Source organism: Carassius auratus, chromosome 5 (genome assembly GCF_003368295.1).
Source record: "Carassius auratus strain Wakin chromosome 5, ASM336829v1, whole genome shotgun sequence".
Taxonomy (NCBI): Eukaryota; Metazoa; Chordata; class Actinopteri; order Cypriniformes; family Cyprinidae; genus Carassius; species Carassius auratus.
The window spans coordinates 25,669,471-25,693,710 of record NC_039247.1 but is presented as its reverse complement, the minus strand read 5'-3'; the positions used below and the strand labels follow the sequence as shown (position 1 = coordinate 25,693,710).

The 24,240-nt window shown below is 38.4% G+C and overlaps 1 protein-coding gene across 10 annotated transcripts in view; it reads left to right on the top strand.

Moving 5' to 3' along the window:
* The window catches only part of LOC113083677 (microtubule-associated serine/threonine-protein kinase 4), a 101,496-nt gene extending 79,284 nt beyond the window's left edge, over nt 1–22,212 (top strand). For 6 of the 10 annotated variants that reach the window (XM_026254682.1, XM_026254677.1, XM_026254695.1 and 3 more), the window contains 17 exons: nt 1,315–1,382; nt 1,636–1,727; nt 1,966–2,174; nt 2,571–2,709; nt 3,065–3,197; nt 4,398–4,563; nt 8,134–8,235; nt 10,083–10,208; nt 10,692–10,804; nt 11,888–12,009; nt 12,422–12,639; nt 13,019–13,216; nt 13,375–13,601; nt 13,712–13,834; nt 13,948–14,084; nt 14,308–14,492; nt 15,560–22,212. In XM_026254682.1, coding sequence (XP_026110467.1) covers nt 1,315–1,382; nt 1,636–1,727; nt 1,966–2,174; nt 2,571–2,709; nt 3,065–3,197; nt 4,398–4,563; nt 8,134–8,235; nt 10,083–10,208; nt 10,692–10,804; nt 11,888–12,009; nt 12,422–12,639; nt 13,019–13,216; nt 13,375–13,601; nt 13,712–13,834; nt 13,948–14,084; nt 14,308–14,492; nt 15,560–19,536 — 6,335 coding nt within the window. In that variant the 3' untranslated portion in view covers nt 19,537–22,212. The remainder of the gene's footprint in view (nt 1–1,314; nt 1,383–1,635; nt 1,728–1,965; nt 2,175–2,570; nt 2,710–3,064; nt 3,198–4,397; nt 4,564–8,133; nt 8,236–10,082; nt 10,209–10,691; nt 10,805–11,887; nt 12,010–12,421; nt 12,640–13,018; nt 13,217–13,374; nt 13,602–13,711; nt 13,835–13,947; nt 14,085–14,307; nt 14,493–15,559) is intronic. The other 4 variants (XM_026254689.1, XM_026254678.1, XM_026254697.1 and 1 more) reach the window with 2 other exon arrangements.
* Nucleotides 22,213–24,240: the final 2,028 nt, after the last annotated feature.

Here is a 24,240-nt window from a genome sequence, read left to right as displayed (position 1 = left end):
TTAAGTCCCAACGATGATCCCAATGATTTTCAACATGATGCTTTAATAACTGGCACAGATTTACGGAAAATTTATATAGGCAAATACATAATTGACATACTTTTTCCCCAGATTTTATTATGTAAGATTTAAGTTACTGTATATCTCCATTTTAAATCATGTTAATATTAGCCAATATGTGAACCCATTCTCTCAAATGGCTCACGTGTTGTCAGTCAGTCATGAACATCATGATTGGAGCCTTTGTCAGAGCCATTGAATTCTCAGTTGGATTGAAAAAAATAGACTTTTGTGGTTCAGTTTTGTATAATACAACATGAAAAAATTGCGCAGAATGAATACATTTTATGCACTGTCTGTGAAATTATTGAAATTACTAAAATGCTCACATATTTTTAACTGCAGCACAAACTATGTCTAAATTGAGTTGGTCACACCAAAAAGCTTTACATTTATTGCAGTCTTTTTATTGGTGTATCAATGCATTGTATATGTTCAAGGTCAGGAGTCTAGGTGCAGATAATGCTTTCTATCCTTTTTATTGCATTTTATTTCTTGTAATGTTAGCTGAAAGCCTTGTACAGACACTCACACTGTAATAAAGCTCTGAATTTGTACTAAAGACTATCATTATCAGTAATGAGAACAGAATATGCTCATAGACCTTGATGCCTCTGTGTTGCCTTCTCTGCCAAAGCAGTGTTGGTTACAAAGCCCTCCAAGGGTTTCTAATCCTCAGAGAGCATTCACATCATTTGGTGTGATGACTGGAAATGGACATGGGCAGCTGTTGTGAGGGCTTTCTGATGGGCTTAGTTGTCTTTCGTAGGCAGCCGAATGACCCTCTGGTTCATTACCTCCTGCTGTTCATCAGTTACTTTTGAAGCCTCTTGAGAACTGCCTCACCGGGATTTGTGTGGAGTGGCAGTTTTTCCGAGTAAATGTTTCATGGTGTGTGTAGATTTTAATGTTGATTTCCACACCATTTAACAAGTTTAAGAATCCACAGCAGTCAGCTCTACCAAGTTACACTTTTGGAAAAAGTGACTTAATTCTTTGTTTCTTTGTTTGCTTGTTTTCTTTAAGTAAAAAACAATGGCAAAACATACGTTATATTGTTTAGCGAGAATAAAAATGAGAGGCATAGTTGTTATTGTTAGTTATAGTTTTTTTTTCTTCTCGCAATTCAGTCCTCATCCAAAAACAATCCTGAACATTTACAGTAGTTCAAATATAGCTTAGTTATAGTATGTATTTTTATGTTGTTCGTAATATAAAAAAAAACAAAACAAATGAATTGTCATTGTCTTGCAGAAATTGCCCAGTTAACTAGCTACGACAGCGGGATTGCAGAAACTCCTGAGACGGATGAGTCTGTCAGTGTAAGTAAACCAATTCACCAAGACCGCAAAATAGTACACTGCTGTAGAGCACAGTTGTTATTAAAAAATGTATGGAATATAAAGCCGATAAACCGCTGTGATTACTAAGGCATGCCACAGAGAAGTTTTTAAACAGGAAAGTGTGTTTTCTAGAATAAAATTAAATTTAAGGATGACATGTATGAAAATTACTACAGTATGGGAACATTGATTTATTTGCTAAATATTTGAATCATTGAAATTCTATATCCAGTCCCACAGTTTGAGCGCAGCACTGCGGTCCCGGCGTAAACCCTGTGAGCTTGACTTTGAGATGATCAAAGTGATCAGTAATGGGGCTTATGGGTAAGTGACTAAAACATACAATGAGGTCATGTGACAATACTGAAGCAAATCATTGGGTAAAATGTTTAGCAATGTATGCAGCACATAGTTTGTAGAACATACAGCACAGTAAGCAAAGTCATTGTAATCCATTCCAAGTTTAGTCCTTTAAATTGGTTTTCTCTAAATCATTGTCACTCTGTGTTAAATTATCATACACTGTTCATTCAAACCAATATTTTATTTTTTTTATTTAAAGTGCGGTTTATTTGGTGAGACACAAAGAGACAAAACAGCGTTTTGCCATGAAGAAGATTAACAAGCAGAACCTGATGCTGAGGAACCAGATCCAGCAGGCCTTTGTGGAGAGAGATATCCTGACTTTCGCTGAGAACCCTTTTGTGGTCAGCATGTACTGCTCCTTTGAGACTCGTAGACATCTTTGCATGGTTATGGAGTATGTTGAAGGTATGCTGTAACACATTTACATTGCTTCATTATTCTGTTAGTGCTTGAAATACATGCATGGTTACGTTTTATGGGTAGTGACATAGTGACCAGAATGCTATTGGTAATAGTAATGATACTAGATTTAACATTTTGTAAACACCAATTATGTCTTAGTACAGTCAGCTCATTTGTTCAAATATTTAAGTACGCTGTAAACCATGTGTTGGTCAGTCAATAAATTAAATAAAATAATTCACATTGCTTTTTTCTAAATCAAATTTCAGGAAAAGAAAATACCAAAAAATAAATGAGACTTAAGCAAAATAAAAATATGCAAAATGCTAAATAAATCCTATTTATAATATATATTCATTTTGTATGCAGCATTAATTTGTATGTTTCCTATCCTGCCAGGAGGGGATTGTGCCACGTTGCTGAAGAACATGGGTCCTCTCCCTGTGGACATGGCTAGAATGTACTTTGCCGAGACTGTGTTAGCCCTGGAATATCTCCACAACTATGGAATCGTCCATCGAGATCTCAAACCAGACAAGTAAGCTTTGTGTGATAGATTAGAGAACTATTGCATAGTATGCTTAATGAAAGTGAAATGGGCGTGAGCAGTCAAAAAATGCGAGCTGATGGAAGCTGATCTAACATGTTTTCTGGTGGATGATTTGTATTGTTAGTTGATCCAAGCTGGCCTACCACCTGGTGGACCCAGTTTCAGTTTGGAAAGCAATCTTTGTTAAGCTAGTTAGCGTATGCAGAGGATCTGCAAGAACTGAAAAAAAAAAAAAAAAAAAATGCTACCAGCTCTGTTTTTGTTTAAGCAGGGTTTTCCTCTGATAATTCTAATATAACTAATTGTTTTATTTTTCTTGCTCTGTGTTGTTACATTATAACAGTCTGTTAGTCACTTCAATGGGACACATCAAGCTGACAGACTTTGGCCTATCGAAAGTGGGGCTGATGAACATGACCACTAACCTCTATGAGGGTCACATTGAGAAGGATGCTAGAGAGTTCTCTGATAAACAGGTAAAGATCCAGTTCTCTATGAAATTCCTGACAATTTGTTATTTAGTCATTGTCGTAGCCTCTATGTCTGATATCTGCTCTGAAGAGCTAGTCTTTAGAGAATCATGAATTTCCATGCTAGCCTGGTTTATCCTGGTTTGCTGTTGATCTAGGACTAGCATAGCCATGGCTTTAAACAGTTTTGCTGGTTAAACTAGATAAGACCTGACACCTGCATCAATACCTAGTATGGAGCAGCTTTGTTGATCTTAACGGGTCGGTAAATCAGCTGTTTCCAAAAGCTTGATTGTGCTGATGGAGTGCACTGTGACGCATATTCATGCTTAGTAAAAAAAAAAAAAAAAAAGCATTATTATTCACATATTTTGCCTTTATTCTACACCGCTGTTTCCGTTCTCCTAAAAACTGTCTGTTGACTTCCTGGTTCTATGAAGCCCCTCCCTCAGAAATATGCAATGAGCTCAGATTGGTTGGCTGGCCCAGTGTTTCGCTAACCTTTGATTGCACATTGTCCGGAAACATCATGCCCCTTACCATTATGAGTAGTTGCATGTGCTCTGGTGTATCGTAAGCAAAAGCATCATTGCCTTATCAATTTGAGCCCAAATCAGGCCCAGAGAATATTAGTGAAGAGGATCGAGCAGAACCTGTGCAAGCACGGCTCTTACAGGACGTTTCAGATTGGGATGTTAGTTGTCTCATACTTTTTAGGTACACTGTTATTTGTAAATGCTACTGATGTTTATGTTAGCTTTTGATATACGGTTTTATCCTTCGTAAAGCTTTAGTACAGCAGAGTAAATGATTGTGGTGTTGCATTTTTGTAGAGTAATTGTTTATAACGGTAACATCTCAACTACAACAACACTGCCTCTTCTCTAAAGCAGCCCAACATGGCCTCACCCCCTTTGTCACGTGTTTCTGGAGGCAAGGTTTATGTAAATTTTAGGATTTGTGATATCGCCAACCCCATGAAGAAGAAGCTCACTTTAGTCCCTACCAGCCGTGTGTTGTAGGCCTTAAAAAGTTAATTCTGTGAATTCAAATATCTTCCTTTGCATTGAACTTTAAGAATCTTAACTTTGCAGATGTTGTTTATGCTCAAACAGTAACTTCACATTCTAACTAAACTTAAAAAAGTGAACTCATAATCAAAGACTTCTTTAAGGGTTTTAATTGTGCATACATTTTTCTTTACAGGTGTGTGGAACACCTGAGTACATTGCACCAGAAGTAATCCTAAGGCAAGGTTATGGGAAGCCAGTGGACTGGTGGGCAATGGGCATCATCCTCTATGAGTTCCTGGTGGGCTGTGTACCATTCTTTGGAGACACTCCAGAAGAACTGTTCGGCCAGGTCATCAGCGGTCAGTCATATTCTGAATTCCTGTTACGCAATACAGGCATGCTTCATTCAGCAAGAGCTTTAGCAGATTCTGACAGTGTGGCGTAATCTCAACCCTGCTTCTCATTAATACATATCAGTATCACATAGGATCAGCAAAAGACCCTTCAGGCATGCGGGTCTCCTGATTTATCCTCCACCTGTTCTGCTGCAAACCTGGATCTCTCTGGATTCATTTTGTTTTTATATGAGAATAATCAATGTGAGTTGTCTAACAAAATGTTAAATTAAAAAAAGAAAGAAAAAGACTAAAGTTAATTATTTATCATTGCCACATAGCTTGCCTGTCACAGATATAAATAATGTCAAGCAGTCAGATTTGCCATTAACACTGGCAAGCACATTTTACATTTTAAAATTAAGTATTCCATTACATGTTAGCTTTATTAACTTGAAACAGAAATGTATAAACTTGATATTAGTATTATATTATTATTTTATTAATAATTTTATTCTATTTTCTAGTTAAGCTGACAAGTATGTATGCGATTTATTTTTAACATGTAGTATCGTTTTCATGGCCATCATGCATATGCATATGTAATGAGACTGGCCTTTAGACTGTAATGACAGAACACATCCACTCATTTTCACACTGATGCAAGAAGTTAAGCCAAGTAAAGTGACGAATATGCAACCCCTCTAAACATTTCAAATGCTCTGGTACAGTATATCATTTGTCCCCTTGACTGTGCCAAAATGTGTTTACCCTCCAGTTCAGTCCTCATCCAAAAAACAAACCTGCTCAATTATAGTTCGGTGTATTTAGATATAGAAAGTATATATTTATATAAGTATAGAACTTTATATTTTATTTTTATTTTAATTACTAGTCACTATCTACTTTACTTTAAACTACTTTAAAAGTACAATATATAATGCACTTTTTTGGTGTCAGTACGGAAACATAGGTTTATGTATTGTATTGTTAATCCTATACAGGTGCATCTCAATAAATTAGAATGTTGTGGAAAAGTTAATTTATTTCATTAATTCAACTCAAATTGTGAAACTTGTATATTAAATAAATTCAATGAACACAGACTCAAGTAGTTTAAGTCTTTGGTTCTTTTAATTGTGATGATTTTGGCTCCCATTTAACAAAAAAAACAATAATTCAATATCTCAACAAATTAGAATACTTGATAAGACCAATAAAAAAAAAAGCCTTTTTGGTGAATTGTTGGCCTTCTGGAAAGTATGTTCACTTACTGTACATGTACTCAATACTTGGTAGGGGCTCCTTTTGCTTTAATTACTGCCTCAATTCAGCGTGGCATGGAGGTGATCAGTTTGTGGCACTGCTGAGGTGGTATGAAGCCAAGGTTTCTTTGACAGTGGCCTTCAGATCATCTGCATTTTTTTGGTCTCTTGTTTCTCATTTTCCTCTTGACAATACCCTATAAATTATCTATGAGATTAAGGTCTGGCGAGTTTGCTGGCCAGTCAAGCACACAAACACCATGGTCATTTAACCAACTTTTGGTGCTTTAGGCAATGTGCGCAGGTGCCAAATCCTGCTGGAAAATGAAATCAGCATCTTCAAAAAGCTGGTCAGCAGAAGGAAGCATGAAGTGCTCCAAAATTTCTTGACTTTGGTTTTCAAAAAACACAATGGACCAACACCAGCAGATGACATTGCACCCCAAATTAGATTTGATTAGATATAACCAGAGGTGTAATAAGCAGTAAGTAAAGAATATACAGGTCTACAATACTGTATGTTACAAATGTACAATAAATATATAGATAAGGCAGTATTATGGACATAATTTACAGATTTTAAATACTATCAGCATGATATACAGATAGGTGTACTTTGAACATACTATACAGATGGATTATGTAAAAGTGTATGTACACTATAAGCGTAAACTATGACCATATGAACATCATTAACACTAGTAAACCAGACAACGTCAGAGGCTTCTTACCTGGGCTAAGGATCATCACAAATAATCACAGACTGTGGAAACTTAACACTGGACTTCAAGGAACCTGGGCTATGAGCTTCTCCACCCTTCCTCCAGACTCTAGGACCTTGGTTTCCAAATGAAATACAAAGCTTCCTCTCATCTGAAAAGAGGACTTTGGACAACTTGGCAACAGTCCAGTTCTTCTTCACCTTAGCCCAGTTAAGATGCCTCTGCCATTGTCTGTTGTGCAGGATTGGCTTAACAAGAGGACTATGACAACTGTAGCCAAATTCTTTGACACGTCTGTATGCCTTGACCCCAGCCTCAGTCCATTCCTTGTGAAGTTTCCTCAAATTCTTGAATCCAGTTTGATTGACAATCCTCATAAGGCTGCGGTTCTCTCAGCTGGTTGTGTATCTTTTTCTTCCACACTTTGTCCTTCCACTCAACTTTCTGTTAACATGCTTGGATACAGCACTCTGTGAACAGCCAGCTTCTTTAACAATGAATGTTTGTTGCTTACCCTCCTTGCGAAGGGTGTCAATTGTCTTCTGGACAATTGTCAGATCAGCAGTCTTCCCCATGATTGTGTAGCCTAGTGAACCAAACTGAGAGACCATTTTGAAGGCTCAGGACATCTTTGCAGGTGTTTTGATTTGATTAGCTGATTGGAATGTCACCATATTCAATTTTTTTTTAGATAAATGTGAGCCAAAATCATCACAATAAAAGAACCAAAGACTTGAACTACTGCAGTCTGTGTGCATTTAATTTATTTTATACACGATTTTCACAATTTGAGTTGAATTGCTGAAAATAAGTGAACTTTTTCATGACATTCCAATTTTTTGAGATACATATTTGTTCTGTATATTTGCTTAAATTAGACCTAACAATGTAAATTGCCTAAATATTTGAGTTGATTCTTTTATTATCCTTTAAGCCAGAAAACCTTGAAACAGTCCCATGTGTTTCTACAACTTCCAAATGTTTCTGCTACCATTAGTACATTTAGTGTTCGTTTTCTGTTATCGAGTTAGCATAGGTGTGAGTCTTAATTAATGAGCCTAGCTAGCTCTTGATTTCCTTGGGCATGGATGCATATTCATGCTTCTTAATGTGATTCAAATGTGATGCTCATGTTGCTGTAGAGACAAGTCGCAAAACAAACAAAGCACAGCTCTTCATTTATTTCACCCCCCTGGCCTTTATGGCAAAGTCCCCTTCTTTTTCTTTCTGATCTCAGCTCAGTTTTGTCGTTCCTCTGCAATCATTTGTGTTTTGATTGTGTCAAGGGCCCTGTTCTTTGTTTAGCGAAAAATACCAAATAACCTCTGGATACTGAAAATCCATGCACGTTGCTAGAATTGATGCATGTGAAAGTGGAATATTAAGATGCCTATTTATGTGTAATGGGCATTTTGATGTGTTTTAGTAATCACGATTGATTCATATGTAAAGACTTTCTGTAGTCTGGTGCTGTGCATGTTACAATAAAGGGCCAACAAAACCAGTGAGCAGCTTTCATGTTGAATGAAAATAATGAATTTTGTAAAAGACACTGGTTTTGTTCCATTTAGCTAATGAAGATGAAACTGTTTGTTGTCATGTCTTAGATGAAATAAACTGGCCGGAGGGAGAGGACGCGCCACCAGCTGATGCTCAGGAGCTGATCACACTACTGCTCAGACAGAACCCTCTGGAGCGCCTCGGCACTGGTAAGGGTTAAAAATGTTTGAGATAATACTTGCCAAGCACCAAAAATGAGTAAAAATTGTGCTGGGCAACAATTATAAAAAAAAAAACTTATTATAAAAAACTTGATTAATCGCATTATTGTCTTCGATTAATCGCATTATACACAAAACTAATAATGCATTCAAAAGTAGTGTATTGTGAACTTTTTTCATTTAAAAATAGGCCTATTGCTATATGAACAAAAGTGTGGTAACATTAGGTTTGCAAACACTTTAAACAAATAAGGTGTATTTTACAGCAGTGTACATTTTACATAGTAGCAGTTAAAATATTTATTGTAGCCTACATATCAACTTATATCATTAATGTAATTAAATTTAATTAAATATAAAACAAGCTATTTTTCACTGCTGGGGCATTAACGTTTTAATAGAAAATATTTTATAGATTGTTATAGAATAACAAGTTATGCTCTAGAGTTCACAGCCTTGATCATAACATTATAATAGACACCTTCCTATTAGAGACCTGCATGATCACAAGACCCATTGCAGCAGAGTGCGGCGAAGGACACCACGTGATGTGGGGGTAGAGACTCGTGTGTGCGGGATGTGGGAGAATAATTAGGGTGTGCTCACACTAGGCAATCTTAACCCCCAAAGCCTGGTTCGTTCGCTAGTGTGATCTTTCCTTTTAGCAGTCCCTAGCTCGGTTGGAAGAGGTGGGCAAGAGTGCGGTTCAGTTCAGTGAGATTGAGCACTGACTGTGACAGATCGCAGATCTTCTGATACGTGCTGCATGATTGCGTGAATATTTCTAAGCGGCAAAAGCGATAGGTCTGTAATATATTAATATTAATATATAAGTAATATATTGTGAATAATAATATAATAAACCACAAAGTTAACAAAATGATGCACTCCACTGTGTTGAGGGAGAGCGCTTCTCTGCTGTCTTCACGTGCTATCGGAAACCTCTTATTTCCAACTTATGAAAGTCATGATTACGAGCTCGTTGCCTTATTTTCTGTTAAAAAGTGACAGTGGTTTGTGAATGTTGATGCTTAGCCTAAATTATTTGGTCAGGAGCATTCCCTCCTGTGACCAATAATTTGTCTGTATGTATATTCAGAGCCAGTGAGCAACAGACTTTCATAATAAAAAACTGCATTAACGCGGGATAAATTAATGTGTTAACTTACCCAGCCCTAGAGAAATCTATTATTAAATATCTATTTATTTAAAATCATATTATATAAACTCTCACACAGCCACTAAACTACAGCGGCATCACGAACCAACTTTTGGCGTTAAAAAATTACTGCGATTTACTAAAGATGCTCAGTGAAGAATAAGTGCTGAAAAGGCATGGACACCGTTATATTTGTGCCTGACCTTATTGAAAATGCATTTGTAGGAGTTTCCCTTTCAGATGTATAATTTATGGGAGAAAAGTATTAAAATAAATCACGCAACACGATTTACTAATGTTTGCGTTCCTCAAATTACTGATATCTGCACCGTAATTTAGTGCGCCAAAAAAGCATGTCTTAAAGCGTACACTAATTTGTGCTGCTCTTGGTAGATTATAAAGGTAATTATGAAAATTATCTGGCTGGGTCTGTCTTCTTTAATTTGCACATTCTCAGTAAATCACGCACAGAAATTTCCACTCCCATTAGGGCTTTTTTGGAATTGCGCTCTTATGCTAATTTACCCTGTTTAGTAAACTGGCCCTAAGCCTCAAAGAGCATTTCTTTTAATTGCATTTTTCCTTAGCACCTAAAAAGAAATGCATCCCTTTGCACATTTAGAAGGTTTAGGGTGGACAAGCGTTTCTAAAATTTGATTGGATGTGTATCCTTAAGCAGGAGGGGCGTATGAGGTCAAGCACCATCAGTTCTTTCACAGTCTGGACTGGAACAGCCTGCTGAGGCAGAAGGCAGAGTTCATCCCCCAGCTGGAGTCTGAGGATGACACCAGCTACTTCGACAGTGAGTGACAGCAGGAGTGAAATCATTGTCCTTCACAGACAGTCTATGCAAGCAGTGCGGGACTGAGAAGCCAGTGCCATATGTGTTTTTATGTCTTAAGGGAGGTTCAGATGTTCCAAGACTGATAGATTAGTCATATATTAGTAGAGCACAGTTGGATGATGATATGAATCTTTGTCATTTGTTTGGAGAAATGTCAACAGTTTGCTCAAGCTTGGTCATTTTTTTTTTTTTTTTACCCCGTGCTTTTGTCAAAATGTTTTACATTATATAGGCTTATACATGCACTAATAACAATGTAGATTTAAGTAAACATCCTGTTGTTTCCTCTTCCTGTGTATTGGATGATGACCAAGCAAGATGACAGAATGTTTATTTTTAAATGAACTGTGCTTTTAAGATTTCTTATAATAACTGGGTCTTAAAATAACTAATATGAGAGCATCACCGCACAATGTGACACATTTTCTTCTTCAATCGCAGCACGATCTGATAGGTACCATCACTTGGAAACTGAGGAGGAGGAGGATACCAATGATGAAGATTTCAATGTGGAACTACGGCAGTTTTCCTCGTCTTCACACCGATTCTCCAAAGTGAGTTGTGTCTCTCTTTTTCCCCTCACAGGGTTTAATTCAAGCAGTGCAGAATGACTCTGATGAGAATCTGACTAGTGTATGTTTAAATAAAGCAGCTGAAAACTATGACCAGCACTGTCTCTGACATATTGCTCAGCTCAAATGTTTACATGCATTCACTTTTTTTGGAGGGATATACTTTTCTGGGTCAGGGAACAATATCGCACACAACAATTACTCGTGCACATCCTTGTTCTCAGGCATCCAAGGCTTTGGTGCATTGCAGTATCAGTTGCTTCCAGAAACTAACATGCTTGCACTGGAGGAATCTAGTGAAGGCTGCATTTTATACATATCTGCCATAATTATGGGTTTGCAGCTTGGTTTAAATCCTTTTTTTTTTTCTTTTTATGAATAAACAAACTTGCTTGGGGGGTGGGGGGTATTATTTTTTGATTCTTTGTATTCTTTATCATTCTAATTATTCAGATTTATTAAAAATAATATTAATATCAACTTAAAATGTCATTCTTGGCCCCTTGGTTGAGAACCACTGTAGATGGATTTCAATTTTCAGGCATCTTCAATTATGGTATTTTTTGGTGGTGACTGGTGATTGCCATTTTATGAATAAGCTGTTTTATACTAAATTCATATGATAATTCATACAAGTGTACCTAATTTATTCAAAAACATATTTTGAATAAAAAACTAAGCTGCATCTCTTCGCCACCCAAACCTAAATGTCATTGGGGTTCACGCAGGTCATTTAAAAACATTGGACAAATTCTTACGAATTTGCCACCGATTTGGCTTGGGACCGTAAGCAACCACCTAGCAATCATCCAGAACACCATAACCTAACAACAACCTTACACAGACCAACAGAAGCATTTCAAGTTACATTTCCTTGCTTCAGGATTCACAGTCTCATTCTCATGGTTGTATGCCATCTAATGGAGTTTAGTTATATATATATATATGTATATATCACTAAACTCCATTAGATGGCATACAACCATGAGAATGAGACTGTGAATCCTGAAGCAAGGAAATGTAACTTGATCATCATATATATATGATGTTTGTTTGTGTATGTAGGTTTACAGTAGTTTGGATCTGTCTCGAGGACAGCTGGAAGAGAAAGGAGAACAGCCAGAGAAGACAACAGAAAGTCCTCTCACTGTTGACTCACTGAGCTGGACTCCAGACTTCACAGAGATGTATGTTACCCACACACCCGTGCCATAAAAATAGCTTAGATCCAAAATTAAGGTGAAAAAAATCTGAAATGAATATAAATACATTAATTTCTATATATACTCACATGCTTCTAGCCACACTATTTGTTTTGGAAGTAGTTTTGTTCAGAAACACAAAATCAGATTTAACTGGAAAATAACATTTCTGATAGTAGATTTTGCATTGTCTAGATTGGTCATTTATGGTCATTAGCTTGACTAAGTTGGTCCAGATGGTTGGTCAGAACACGTTCATCCTCATAGTCCACCCTTAATAAAGCTGGTTAGAGCTGGTACACCTCTTTGGACCACCAACAAACCAGCTTCCATGTTCCTAAAACCACCTTAAATTTGTAGGATTTGACTTTAATTTTTCCTTGTCTCTCTTCTCCAGCCCCTCTCTCTCTCATTCATCTGACACTGAAAGCACCAGCTTGAGCAGATGCTCCGGTCTTCTTCCTAAGTTTGCCATCTCTGCAGAAGTTGAGGACGGTGAGGGCTCCCTGGCTCTGGAAGACCCCAGTAAAGTGACCTTTAGTATTGGGGAGTTGCCTCGAGATGAGCCTGATCCCACCACTCCCTGTAGCGCCATCAGTAACTCCACCCTCTCAGGTACAGGGGGGGATTTAAAAGAGTCGGGAATGTACATTGATCAAACTTCCTCCACAATCAATCAATCAATCAATGTTCACTCATGTTTCAGGTCTCAGGAGACTCCATGTATAAAACATTATTAAATGCAATTAATTTTTGCATGCCATTAGTGTACATGATACATGATTTGCTTGTGATCAAACAGATCAATAATAATATCAGCAATAATATCTAATGGCTTTTGATTTGGTCAGAGGAACATTAAACATTTATTAAAAGAGATAATGAAAAATAATAACAAGTAGAATAAATTTTAAATAATACAAATTATTTAAAGGGAAATAATTAGATTATAATTAGACTTTTTTTTTTTTTTTCTTTTTTTTTTTTTGAGTAGGCAGTTTCTCTGAGCACCTGGATCAGGCGCCCTCACGGGGAGATGGAGTGGAGAGTCTGGACAGCTCCTGTAAGCCCTCCTCTGATACAGCCTCCCTCCTGACTGCTCCCAAACCTGAGGCCACAGAAAAGCAGTGTACAGTCAGCAAAGTCCCAAAATCAGTGTCCACCAGCGCCCTGTCGCTCATGATTCCTGGAGGTGAGTGTACAGTATGTGTACTGTATATGAGAGAATATGTTGAGATATCTTTACATGTCCATGTCAGGTGTTTTTTTTTTCTTTTTTAAATGTGGTTATCTGCTAAAGCCAGCCGATTTAATAATATAAGATTCAACCTCTCTCCTTTGTCTCCACAGATGTTTTTGGTGCGTCACCATTAGCAAGTCCCATTTCTCCATATTCGCTGTCATCAGACCCATCCTCTAGAGACTCCTCCCCCAGCAGAGACTCCTCCCTCAGTGGCGTCATCTGTCGTCAGCCAATCATCATCCATAGCTCAGGGAAGAAATTTGGCTTCACTCTGCGAGCGATCCGGGTGTATGCCTGTGACAGTGATGTTTATACAGTATATCACATGGTCTGGGTAAGTGTGGCAGGGCTTTCCAGAACACCACTGTAGAATCCAACAGATGACAAAATGTATTCTCACTTATGTGAGATTTAATATTTGTATATTGTATTGTTTGGGAATAGAATGTAGAAGATGGTGGCCCTGCTCACAAGGCTGGTCTCAAGGCTGGAGACCTGATCACTCATGTGAATGGAGAAACCGTTCATGGGCTGCTTCACACTGAGGTGGTGGAACTATTGCTAAAGGTGCAAAAACCAACCAATGTTACATCCACAACACTTTTTCCACTGCTTGTTTTCCATTTAATTTTGTGTTACGTGACACTTACAAGTTTTTTTTTTTTTTTTTTTTTTTGTAGAGTGGAAGTAAAGTCACAATATCCACAACCCCTTTTGAAAACACTTCTATCAAAACTGGTCCAGCTAGAAGAAATAGTTACAGAAGCAAAATGGTGAGAAGAACCAAGAAGCCAAAGAAAGAGAAAACTCAAGAAAGGTAAGAAAACTAGAATATCGTTATTCTTGTCTATTTCAGGTTTTACAAATGTTTATTTATTTTACATAACCAGATTTGTATAAACTTCCTGCGCCTCAGTAGCAAGATCCCCCATTGCCACTAGATGTAGCTGCTGCAGCATAGAGTGTGTTCTGTGTTCAATCAATTCTTTTTGAATATTCCAATGTGTTTGTTCAGTTCAATCTTTTTTTTCTCTCTCCAGGCGGCGATCATTGTTCAAACGTTTTGCCATGCAACCTTCTCCACTTTTACACACCAGCCGTAGTTTCTCCTCGCTAAACCGCTCCCTGTCTTCAGGAGAGAGTCTACCTGGATCTCCCACACACAGCCTCTCGCCACGCTCCCCCACAGCTGCCTTTCGCCCAACACCTGACTTCAACCAGTCAGGTGTGTGTTACATTTCCAAGACATTGTTCCTGATTTTAAAAAAAGTGTGTATGTATATACTGTATATATATATACAGTACAGGCCAAAAGTTTGGACACACCTTCTCATTCAAATAATTCAAAGAAATCCTTCTCATTCTTTATTTCCATGACTATGAAAATTGTAGATTCACACTGAAGGCATCAAAACTATGAATTAACACATGTGGAATTATATAAGGAATTGTATACATAACAAAAAAGTGTGAAACAACTGAAAATATGTCATATTCTAGGTTCTTCAAAGTAGCCACCTTTTGCTTTGATTACTGCTTTGCATACTCTTGGCATTCTCTTGATGAGCTTCAAGAGGTAGTCACCTGAAATGGTCTTTCATCAGTCTTGAAGGAGATCCCCGAGAGATGCTTAGCACTTGTTGGCCCTTTTGCCTTCTGTCTGCGGTCCAGCTCACCCCTAAACCATCTCGACTGGGTTCAGGTCCGGTGGCTGTGGAGGCCAGGTCATCTGGCGCAGCACCCCTTCACTCTCCTTCTTGGTCAAATAGACCTTGATGCCTTCAGTGTGACTCTACAATTTTCATAGTCATGAAAATAAAGAAAACTCGGTAGCACTTTATTTTACAGTCCTGTTCCTCATGTACATACTATGTACTTATTATAGTAATTACAATAACTAGGTACTAACCCTGAACCTACACCTAAACCTAACCCTACCCCATGTAGTTACCTTGTGTTACCAGAACTTTCTTAGATAAATACACTGTAAGTACACTATAAGTACATGTTAGTACACGTACTGTAAAATAAAGTGCGACCGAAAACTCTCTGAATGAGAAGGTGTGTCCAAACTTTTGGTCTGTACTGTGTATATGTATGTGTGTGTGTGTGTGTATGTGTATGTATGTATGTATGTATGTATGTCTCAGGGTGTAAATATATGCTGTTTAGTCCTCAGTGCACTTCCTGTTCAGTTCAATAAGGAATTATGGTATCTTAATAAAAGTACTGTAAAAAATAGTAAAAAATGGCACTTATTTTAACATTTCATCTTTACACTCTTTCTTCCAGGTGGCAATTCATCACAGAGTAGCTCCCCCAGTTCCAGCGCACCTAACTCCCCAGCAGGCTCTGGACACATCCGACCCAGCACTCTGCATGGCCTGGGTCCCAAACTACCTGGACGGTTACGCCAGGGTCGACGTAAATCCGCAGGGAGCATTCCCCTCTCACCATTGGCTCGCACACCCTCCCCGACCCCTCAGCCTCAGCCGACTTCTCCTCAGCGGCCCCCATCTCCCTTGTCGACTCACACTATGGGAAACGCCAAAACTTCTCAGGTCTTCCCTGCCAAAATGCACTCACCCCCCACTATTGTACGACATATGGTCCGACCTAAAAGCGCAGAGCCTCCTCGGTCCCCGCTCTTGAAGCGAGTTCAATCCGAGGAGAAGCTTTCCCCCTCTTATTCTGGTGACAAAAAACATTTGTGCACCCGAAAGCACAGTTTGGAAGTCACCCAAGAGGAGTCTCAAGGGGAGGCCTCTTCTAGAGGGGAGCATATCCCACCATGCATAGAGGAGAGCACTTCCTGTGAGCCACCCACTATTACTCGGGTAAGGCCTGCTGAGCAGGGTTGCCTGAAACGGCCTGTCTGTCGAAAAGTTGGTCGACAGGAGTCAGTAGAGGAGCTAGACAGGGAGAAGCTGAAGGCTAAAGTGGTGGTTAAAAGGCAGGACTGGCCTGAGAGACGAGAGTCTGGGCAAAAACAAGACACCGTGCAAGATTTGGAAGGTGCTGCTGCTGAAGATAAGGAGCGGAGTGTCCTTACACGTCCCAGTTTGAGACCCCAGGGTTCTGAATCTGGATCCCTGGACAAGTCCTCAAATGCTACTTTGAAGGATGTCCTCTACAAAAAACTGAACCCAAGAGTCTGTGAGAGCATAGCTGAGTCTGTCACTAGTGCGGAATGTGTATCACTTTTAAGTGAGAATTTGAGGTCGCAGCCTTGTCAATCAGAGCGACAAATGTCTCGGTCGATGAAGGAAAGTAAGCCGGAGAGAATAGATTTCAAAGCCTCCAACATGGAGTTTGTCAGAAAGAGACAATGCTTTGAGGATAGGGAGGAATCCTTGTGTCGAATACCCTCTGGTGTTCATGAAAGCATACATTTCAACACCACAAGGTCCAAAAGTCTTCAGCTGGATTCTGCGTTAGCTTTAGAACATGTTAAAGGGGGCATGTGCAACATCCATGCCACTACTGAAACTTTGGCACCTAAGCTTTTTAGTGGGAGAGGGGAGAGCGCAGTAGAAAAACTTCAGATGATTGCTTCTGATGGTCCTATCAGGAAGACCTCCTCGGAGTATAAATTGGAGGGAAGGCTTGTGTCCTCTTTAAAGCCACTAGAGGGCACCTTGGACATTGGTCTGCTTTCTGGGCCTCGGGTGTCCAAGACTGACACATGTCTTTTCAAAATGGCAGACAGCCATAGTGAAAGTACTATGTTTGCAGAAGATCTATGTGGAAAACCGAAAACCACAGAGAAACGGAAAAGTCAACATGCAGGGACTTCTGGGACACTTAATCATAAGGACAATGTGTATTTGAACAGTAAAACCATTACAAAAGAAGAGTCCGTTTCAAATAAGGACTCTACAATAAGTCATGCTTGCAATGAGGCCTTGCATAATAGAAATACATTTATTGATGGAATGAAGGTTCAGTATACGACCACCAAAGTGGAGTCCATAGACACAAGTGTGAAATTGGAGACTAGGCTAAAGATAACTCAGGAGATGAGAACTGCACTACACAGTGCTCACTTTGCATGTGGGAATACGCCCTCCATCAGGGAAGTCAGCAATGAAGACCAGGAAGATGACATGGAAAATATAGAAGATGAATCTCCAAAGCAAAATGAAACTCAGCAGACACAACCAGTCCTTGGTAAAACCAATCATCCTGATGAATTCCTAGTGTCTTCTGCTTCTGTTATTGCTCAACTCAACTCTGTCCAGCAAAACCCAGGAGCAAATTCTGGCAAAAATAATAGTAGGCTGAGCAAGACACCAACTAGTTCACACAGTTCAGCAATGTCTACTGAGAAGGATAGCATAAATGAAGACAAACCAGCTGATACAAAGACCACTGCAGTGATAAAGCAGATCTGTTCATCAAAAGATGTTATGGACAATGTGGGTGCAACATCAAGCCCAACTGTGGCTGCAACCAAGACTCTGATAGATAGAAAGGATAGGGCTGTTAGCACCAAAGTCTTTCTTGACATCAATCCAGAGCATCTTCAAGACTTGAAGGAAAGCAAAACATCTAGCAGAGTGAAAAGTTTAGACAAAAATGTGGAGTCTGCACTGGGTGACCGAGCTGATGTTGCGCCAACCACAGCTGCTGACTCAGGTCAGGCTAAACCAGAGATATCTGTCAAAGGAACAGCAACCATCCCACAGAGTCTTTCTTTAGCTTCATCAGTCACAACATCCGTTGTGTCTTCTGTCTCTGCACCAGCAGATGCACCTGAGACCCTTATTATTAAAAACTCATTTTCTCCCAAGTCTAACCTTCAAAGAAAAACCATGTCATCTGCCATTGCTGCCCCTTTGGAGGACATGCCTGCTACTGATTCAAAATCCAATGCCTGTGCAAGCACCACCCCACAACTTTCTGGGTTGGCTGAAGTAAAATCAACCAGCATCCAACCTCCACAGTCTGATCAGACTTGTGCCAAAATGTCAAGCTCTGTTGACTTGGCAAATGGACAGACAGCAAGTATTTCAGTTCAACTCTCCAAACAAATCTCAGACAGAACACAAAATTCCTGTGCATCAAGTAGGAGCAGAGAATTGAGTGTGCAAACCAATCAGTCTCAACAGGGCTTAACCAAAAAACAACATGCAGACAAAGTAAATACAGAGGAGACAAATAGCCAATCCAGTTTAATGGCGAAGGATATTAAAAACTTGTCAGCATATGAGGTCAAAATGGACTCAAGAGATAAAATGGCCTCTGAGAAGGACTTCAGATGCAGTGTAAGTGAGAAGAGTACCTGTGCCTCCATCCCTTCAGTCAAAACTGAAGTTTCAAATAGCTGTGAAAAGCGGGAAGCCATCTTCAGAAGCCAAGTAAACACATCAAAGGACACTGGTGCAAGCCCACCAAAGACTAGAAGTTGTGACACTTCAACAAAAGACACTGTGTATGTGCAGTCTGCTATTAAAACTCAAGAAAAACTGAAATTCAAGAGTGTCCTTGATGTAGACACTGAGAAGGTCAATAAGCAAGTTATGGACATGTCCATTGCAGAGACAAGTCCAGCACAGACTGCAACAAAACAGATGCAACCGTCTGGTAGTGCTGTATTAAAACAAACCCCATTGAGTTTGAAAAACAAGCCCAGAGTAGACTCGCCGCTTGTTATGCAATCTGTTGGGAAGGCAGCTGAAGATAAGGGAAAGCAGGAGAACATAGCACAGCTACAGCCCATTGTCAAAGACAACTTGGTAAAACCAAAGGAGCTAAGAGAGTCAGTCTTGTCTAAGCCCAAATCTCAGCCTCCCAAAGAGACCCACACCGGTTCTCGAGGTGGCTCCGTGCCAGTGTTGCCTGTACCAGCTGTTAAAATCCATGTGTCTAGTGGGCTTCCTCCTGGTAAGGGCAGCGCTGCTGAAATACTCAGACCTTCCTCAGAGGAGCAAGTGAAGTCCAGAATTGACGTTCAGATTTCAGCATCTTTGAAGGGCTCCAGCACAAGTGATCCCATACGGACAACTACTAGTACTGTTTCCAGTCCTGACCCTAAACATGCCTCAAGTGAGTCAAAGGTGACTGACAAACAGATTTCATCCAACCGAAAAGAGCAAGTGGAAAAAAAGAGAAAGGATACTCAAGATACATCGTCAGCATCCAAAACTAACCGCAAAGACTCGTCAAGAGGTGTGCCTTTGGCTAAGGATAGCACTACTATCGAAAAAGATTCAGTCCGTTCTAAACAAACAAAGGATACGCAACGTGGTTCAACTTGTAAAAAGTGATGTATTGTATTGTAGTTGCCAGGCGTATTGAATTTTAAAAAGGCTATAAGGATGTATATGTTTTGTCTATATGTAATATCATCAAGCCTTCTTATCTGAGGACCGGTGAAGCTGTTACTTTGGGTTTTTATAAGAAACCAGAGATGAATTTGTTTGTATGTTTGTGTAGTGATCTATAATGCTTTGTCTAAAAAAAGTGTAGGCTGAATGTTGACTTTTTTTGCTGCCGATTTGTGGTCTTAGATCTCGCAAAACACCAAAATTAGTCATTGTATTGTGTTGTGGTGTGATGTAACGAGTGGTGTGTGCAATAACTGGGGAGAGATGGAGTGTAGATGCCTTTTTTAAGGATTTAATGAACTGTGCCAATCTTGGTTGAGTGTAATTGTTCCAAACAAAAAGCACCTCAGATTCAGAGCTGAAGGTGCATGTTAACTGACTGTGTAAAAAAAAAAAAAATTAAAAAAATATATGTATTTGATGTATTCAAAAACCACTAGGAAAAATATATGTAGCAGTGGTGCTATTAATGTGGCTTACACTCTGCAAGAACAGATCCTTTTTTTTTTTTTTTTTTTTTTTTGAAAGTTTTGTTTTGGGTAGTGTTGCACAGAGGGAAAGAACTTTTTCCTGTGCTTCTCACCTGGAACTATTTTATATTGGAATCATCTTATGGTTCTGGAATCATAGCGAAAGGGGCCTTAAGAGGTTTTTTTTTTGGGGGGGGGGGTGATTTAGCTTGCTGTTCTTAGCAGGTCATGGTGAAATTCACATTCCTTTCACATACATTTCTAAGGATTCATTTTTATGCAATATATTGTAAATAGAGCAGCATTAATTGTACAGCGGGGTCGGTTGAAATTGAGTGTTGTATGTTTTATATGTATATATTTTGTTATGTAATATGTTTGTATATTGTACTTAATGTTGGTCTCCTAGGGATGTTATCTGCTCAGTAATTGTGCTGATATAGAGTCAAGAGTCTATCTAGCAGAATAATTATAGTCTCACTCTGAAATGAAGTGTACTTGAAGTTTCACTAAGGTATGAAGGGGTTAACCACATGCATTTTCAGAAATGTACTTTAGTGAGGCAGCAGAGTTGCTCTCCAAATGTTCGTCATACATGATGCCACTAACAAGGAAATCATGCATTTACATAAAAACAGGGACAAGGCAGATGTAGCACATTACATAAAAGGCAAGTTTCAGAGACTGAATGATTACCCCAAGTTTGCTACTATGTAGATTATACAATCTGTTTTTTAAAAAAAAAAAAAAAAAAAAAAAAAATCTCAAGCTTTAAAGGCTAACATTTGGCATACAGGAATGTGACGTATTTCCCCTGGTTTGGTTAAAAGGGCTTATACAGGGATAATCAAATGCGCTTTAGCAACACTTGTGGTATGGCAGGGTTTCACTGCATGTTCGTTCTTCACGTCCAATCAGTTTCTTACATATTCATATGCAAAGTACAACACTTACAAATGGGAATTGTGTAATACTTTATTAAATGCATTTGTGCTATTAACATCTCTAGTAACGTAATAGAACTGCTAAGTGCATTACTTTTGAAACCTTTCAAAGCTCTCTTTGCTTTTTTAAAGGTTGTGTCTAAACGTTAAAAAGCATATTCGTCATTATTTGTGCTTGATTTGACCCTCAGATAGTTGCATTGTAGCCACTGAAGGTTAGCGTCACAACAGAGAAGAGGACGAATCATTGTGTCTTTAGATATTTGGTCTTAACTTTAAACCTGCTATAGCTCTGCAGGTGTGTATACATCACGCACCAACTTAAAGTAAAGCGAACTGTGTATCTAGGCCAATTTCAGCATACTTTATATTGTGAAACATCTAGGCTATATTACAGTATGATATTCAAGTATTTGCGATTTAATGTTTTAATGTAAACGGCATATATCTGAGCTAAACACACATTTTCATAAGTAATTAAACAACGAATGCACCATTTAAAGAATCTATACATATAAAGATTTTAAAGCGTATTAGCAGACTGCAGTTTCTGTTCCTTATAGACTTTACAAATGTAGTTTAGGAGGTCTAAAGAAAACACAATGCTTATTGGGAATTTGGGGAAGAGATTCTAAGCAAACATAATAGAAACCTTAATGATAAAACGTGAATGTTTTATAGGACATATGCATTGTCTGTTCTCAAAATATAAATAGTAACCCCAGGCGTTTATGTTGTTGGTGTTTCTTTTCCTTCTTCCCTTTTCTGACTATTAATGTTTGAATCCTTAAAGAAGCACATTAAATGTTTGTTTACAACTACTTCATGGATGTATATTTTGTACATTTTGTGTTATTTGCCAAGATCGATGTGTGTGTGTGTGTGTGTGCGTGCGTGTGTGAGTTCCTCTTTGAGGACACTTGCCGTTGAAGGCTGTTGGGGTGGAAGCCTAATTGTGGTCTTTCCAGTTCAGTATGTTCTTGCTCGTTTTTCTGTCGTTTTCTTTCCTCTCTATGTGTGAAACGAGTGTTTATGTAGATGACTCTGCTTATCATTGTCTTTTAGGATCTGTGCAATAAGAGATGTGGTTTTGAGTTTTGTACATCACCCACAGAAAGCTCTATGGATGTCATAGATGTTGTCTACAAATATTTATACTTCTAATGTTGCATAATACTGAAAATAAAGCATGTCCAAATGACCTTTTATTGCATTTTATGGTCTTTTCAGCATATGCAGTACTTACCAGTTTTGATCTCCAACTCAAAGCAGATATTCATGTTATAGGTTTATGTGGTCTGCATTTGGAAGGAGACCAAACAAACTCGTCTTAATTTACAGTTGTGAACATCTTGAATATTTTCTAATTCCCCTGACAAGGCAGAAAAATGGCAAATGTCTACATTTTTAAAACTCAAGTCTTGCCTGAGATGTGCGAGACTTTTAAGCCAGTTCTATTCTAAAGCAGTTATGTTGCATGAAGATAAAATGAGGCTTTCCAAAAGAAGGACATCTTTCGGACATTTTGAGTTGCATTGAGAGGCTGTGAACTACAGAACATTTGTGAGCCATAGCTGAGACTGAAGAGCTTCAGTTCACTCAGTCCAAACATCTGCTCATTACAACAAGGTTCACAGGGATTTACTGAACTGAGACTGAGATCCAGCTCCTCCAGGAAGCATCTATTGCTAATATTGAGTTGCTTTGAACTCCCACTCATGGACAAGTATGTAAGCAAGGGAAAGTTTCTGGTGTTTATGTGGCCGACATCTTTAAAGTGGTTCTCATCTAGCACCAGATGGGACAGTGCGAATAGGCCAGTAATGTTAAATTGCAATTGCAATACAGGTGGGTTTTAGTAAGATCAAGCTTTTTAAGCCCTTAGGGTCAATTAAATGTGGAATTATCTGGGTCTAAGAAATGCTGAAGCTGTAAATCCAGGTCAGTAACAAGGGTCTTGCAAAAAGATTGTAGTGCAGCTGATGGTATGAAAACATTTGGATCGGTTTCATACAATCCCAGGTTCAGTCTGTTACATTTAAGGCCTTCAAGCCCTTTCATTAGGGACGAGAAGTTCATCTTGCTAAGGCAGCCACTGAAATCAAGACTACTCTAGTTCTGTGACTGAAACGCACCTGGTTCTATGTAGACAAAATCATGTCCTTTAAAGCTGATGCAAGATTATCCGATGGGATGTCTGACAAGCTTTGGATCTTTTACTGTGCAAGGCTTAGATATTTCAGTGTTAGAGGTCCAGAAAAAACTCTTTCTGCGATGAACACAAGTGGGTTTCCTATTAGGATAAGGACAGCCAAGTCAGGCTGATATTTTAAAAAAATGTCTTCATACATGAAAGTGATGCCACATCTGAGTTACGGAGTAAGATTTCTGATGCACGATTTTACACAATTAATCTTGAAATACAAGTCATTTTGCTCACCTTGTTAGGTCTAAATACGGTAATTCAAGCTGTTTAGCATCTGAAAAGTCAAGTTGATTAGGGCTGGAAGATTGTTGAAGCTAAATTTGGTATCTAATCTGGAATGACTTGTAGGTCCATAGGTCCATATCACTGCAATCATAGCCATTAGGCTTAAACACACACACACACACACACACACACACACACACACACACACACACATATATATATATATATATATATATATATATATATATATATATATATATATATATATATATAAACCAAACATTAGTGTTACACTGAAAACTAAATAATATAAAACTACATAATATGCATAATCATGCAAAATAAACTACCATAAATGTGCCTGTTGACACTGTTTCCTAGCCCTATAGGTAAAAAGTAATATGTAGACAATAAAATGTTTCTCCATAGTGTACAGGACAGAAGAGAACAGCATCTCTTCTTTATTCAAACATATACAGAAGATAAAATAGAGGAACTTCAAGTAAATAAGAAGTGTTCAGCAGTTCCTTTCATGTTAACAATGGTTTTGTTTGTCTGTTTCCTAAAGAGTAGTACAATAACAGAAAAAGTAAGAATACAATAAAAACAGTATAAGTAAGAAAGAAAAGTAAGAGTAAAATAAAATAATTAAGTTACAATTTGTGTGAAAAAAAAGTAATTGGGCAAACAGCTTCAAATTGAAAGAAATACTATTATCTAAGATAAAAACATTTTTTTGTCTATTTTGCAGATCTGTTTTAAAAGAATTATCTTCACTTATGCCAAACTCTATGTTGCA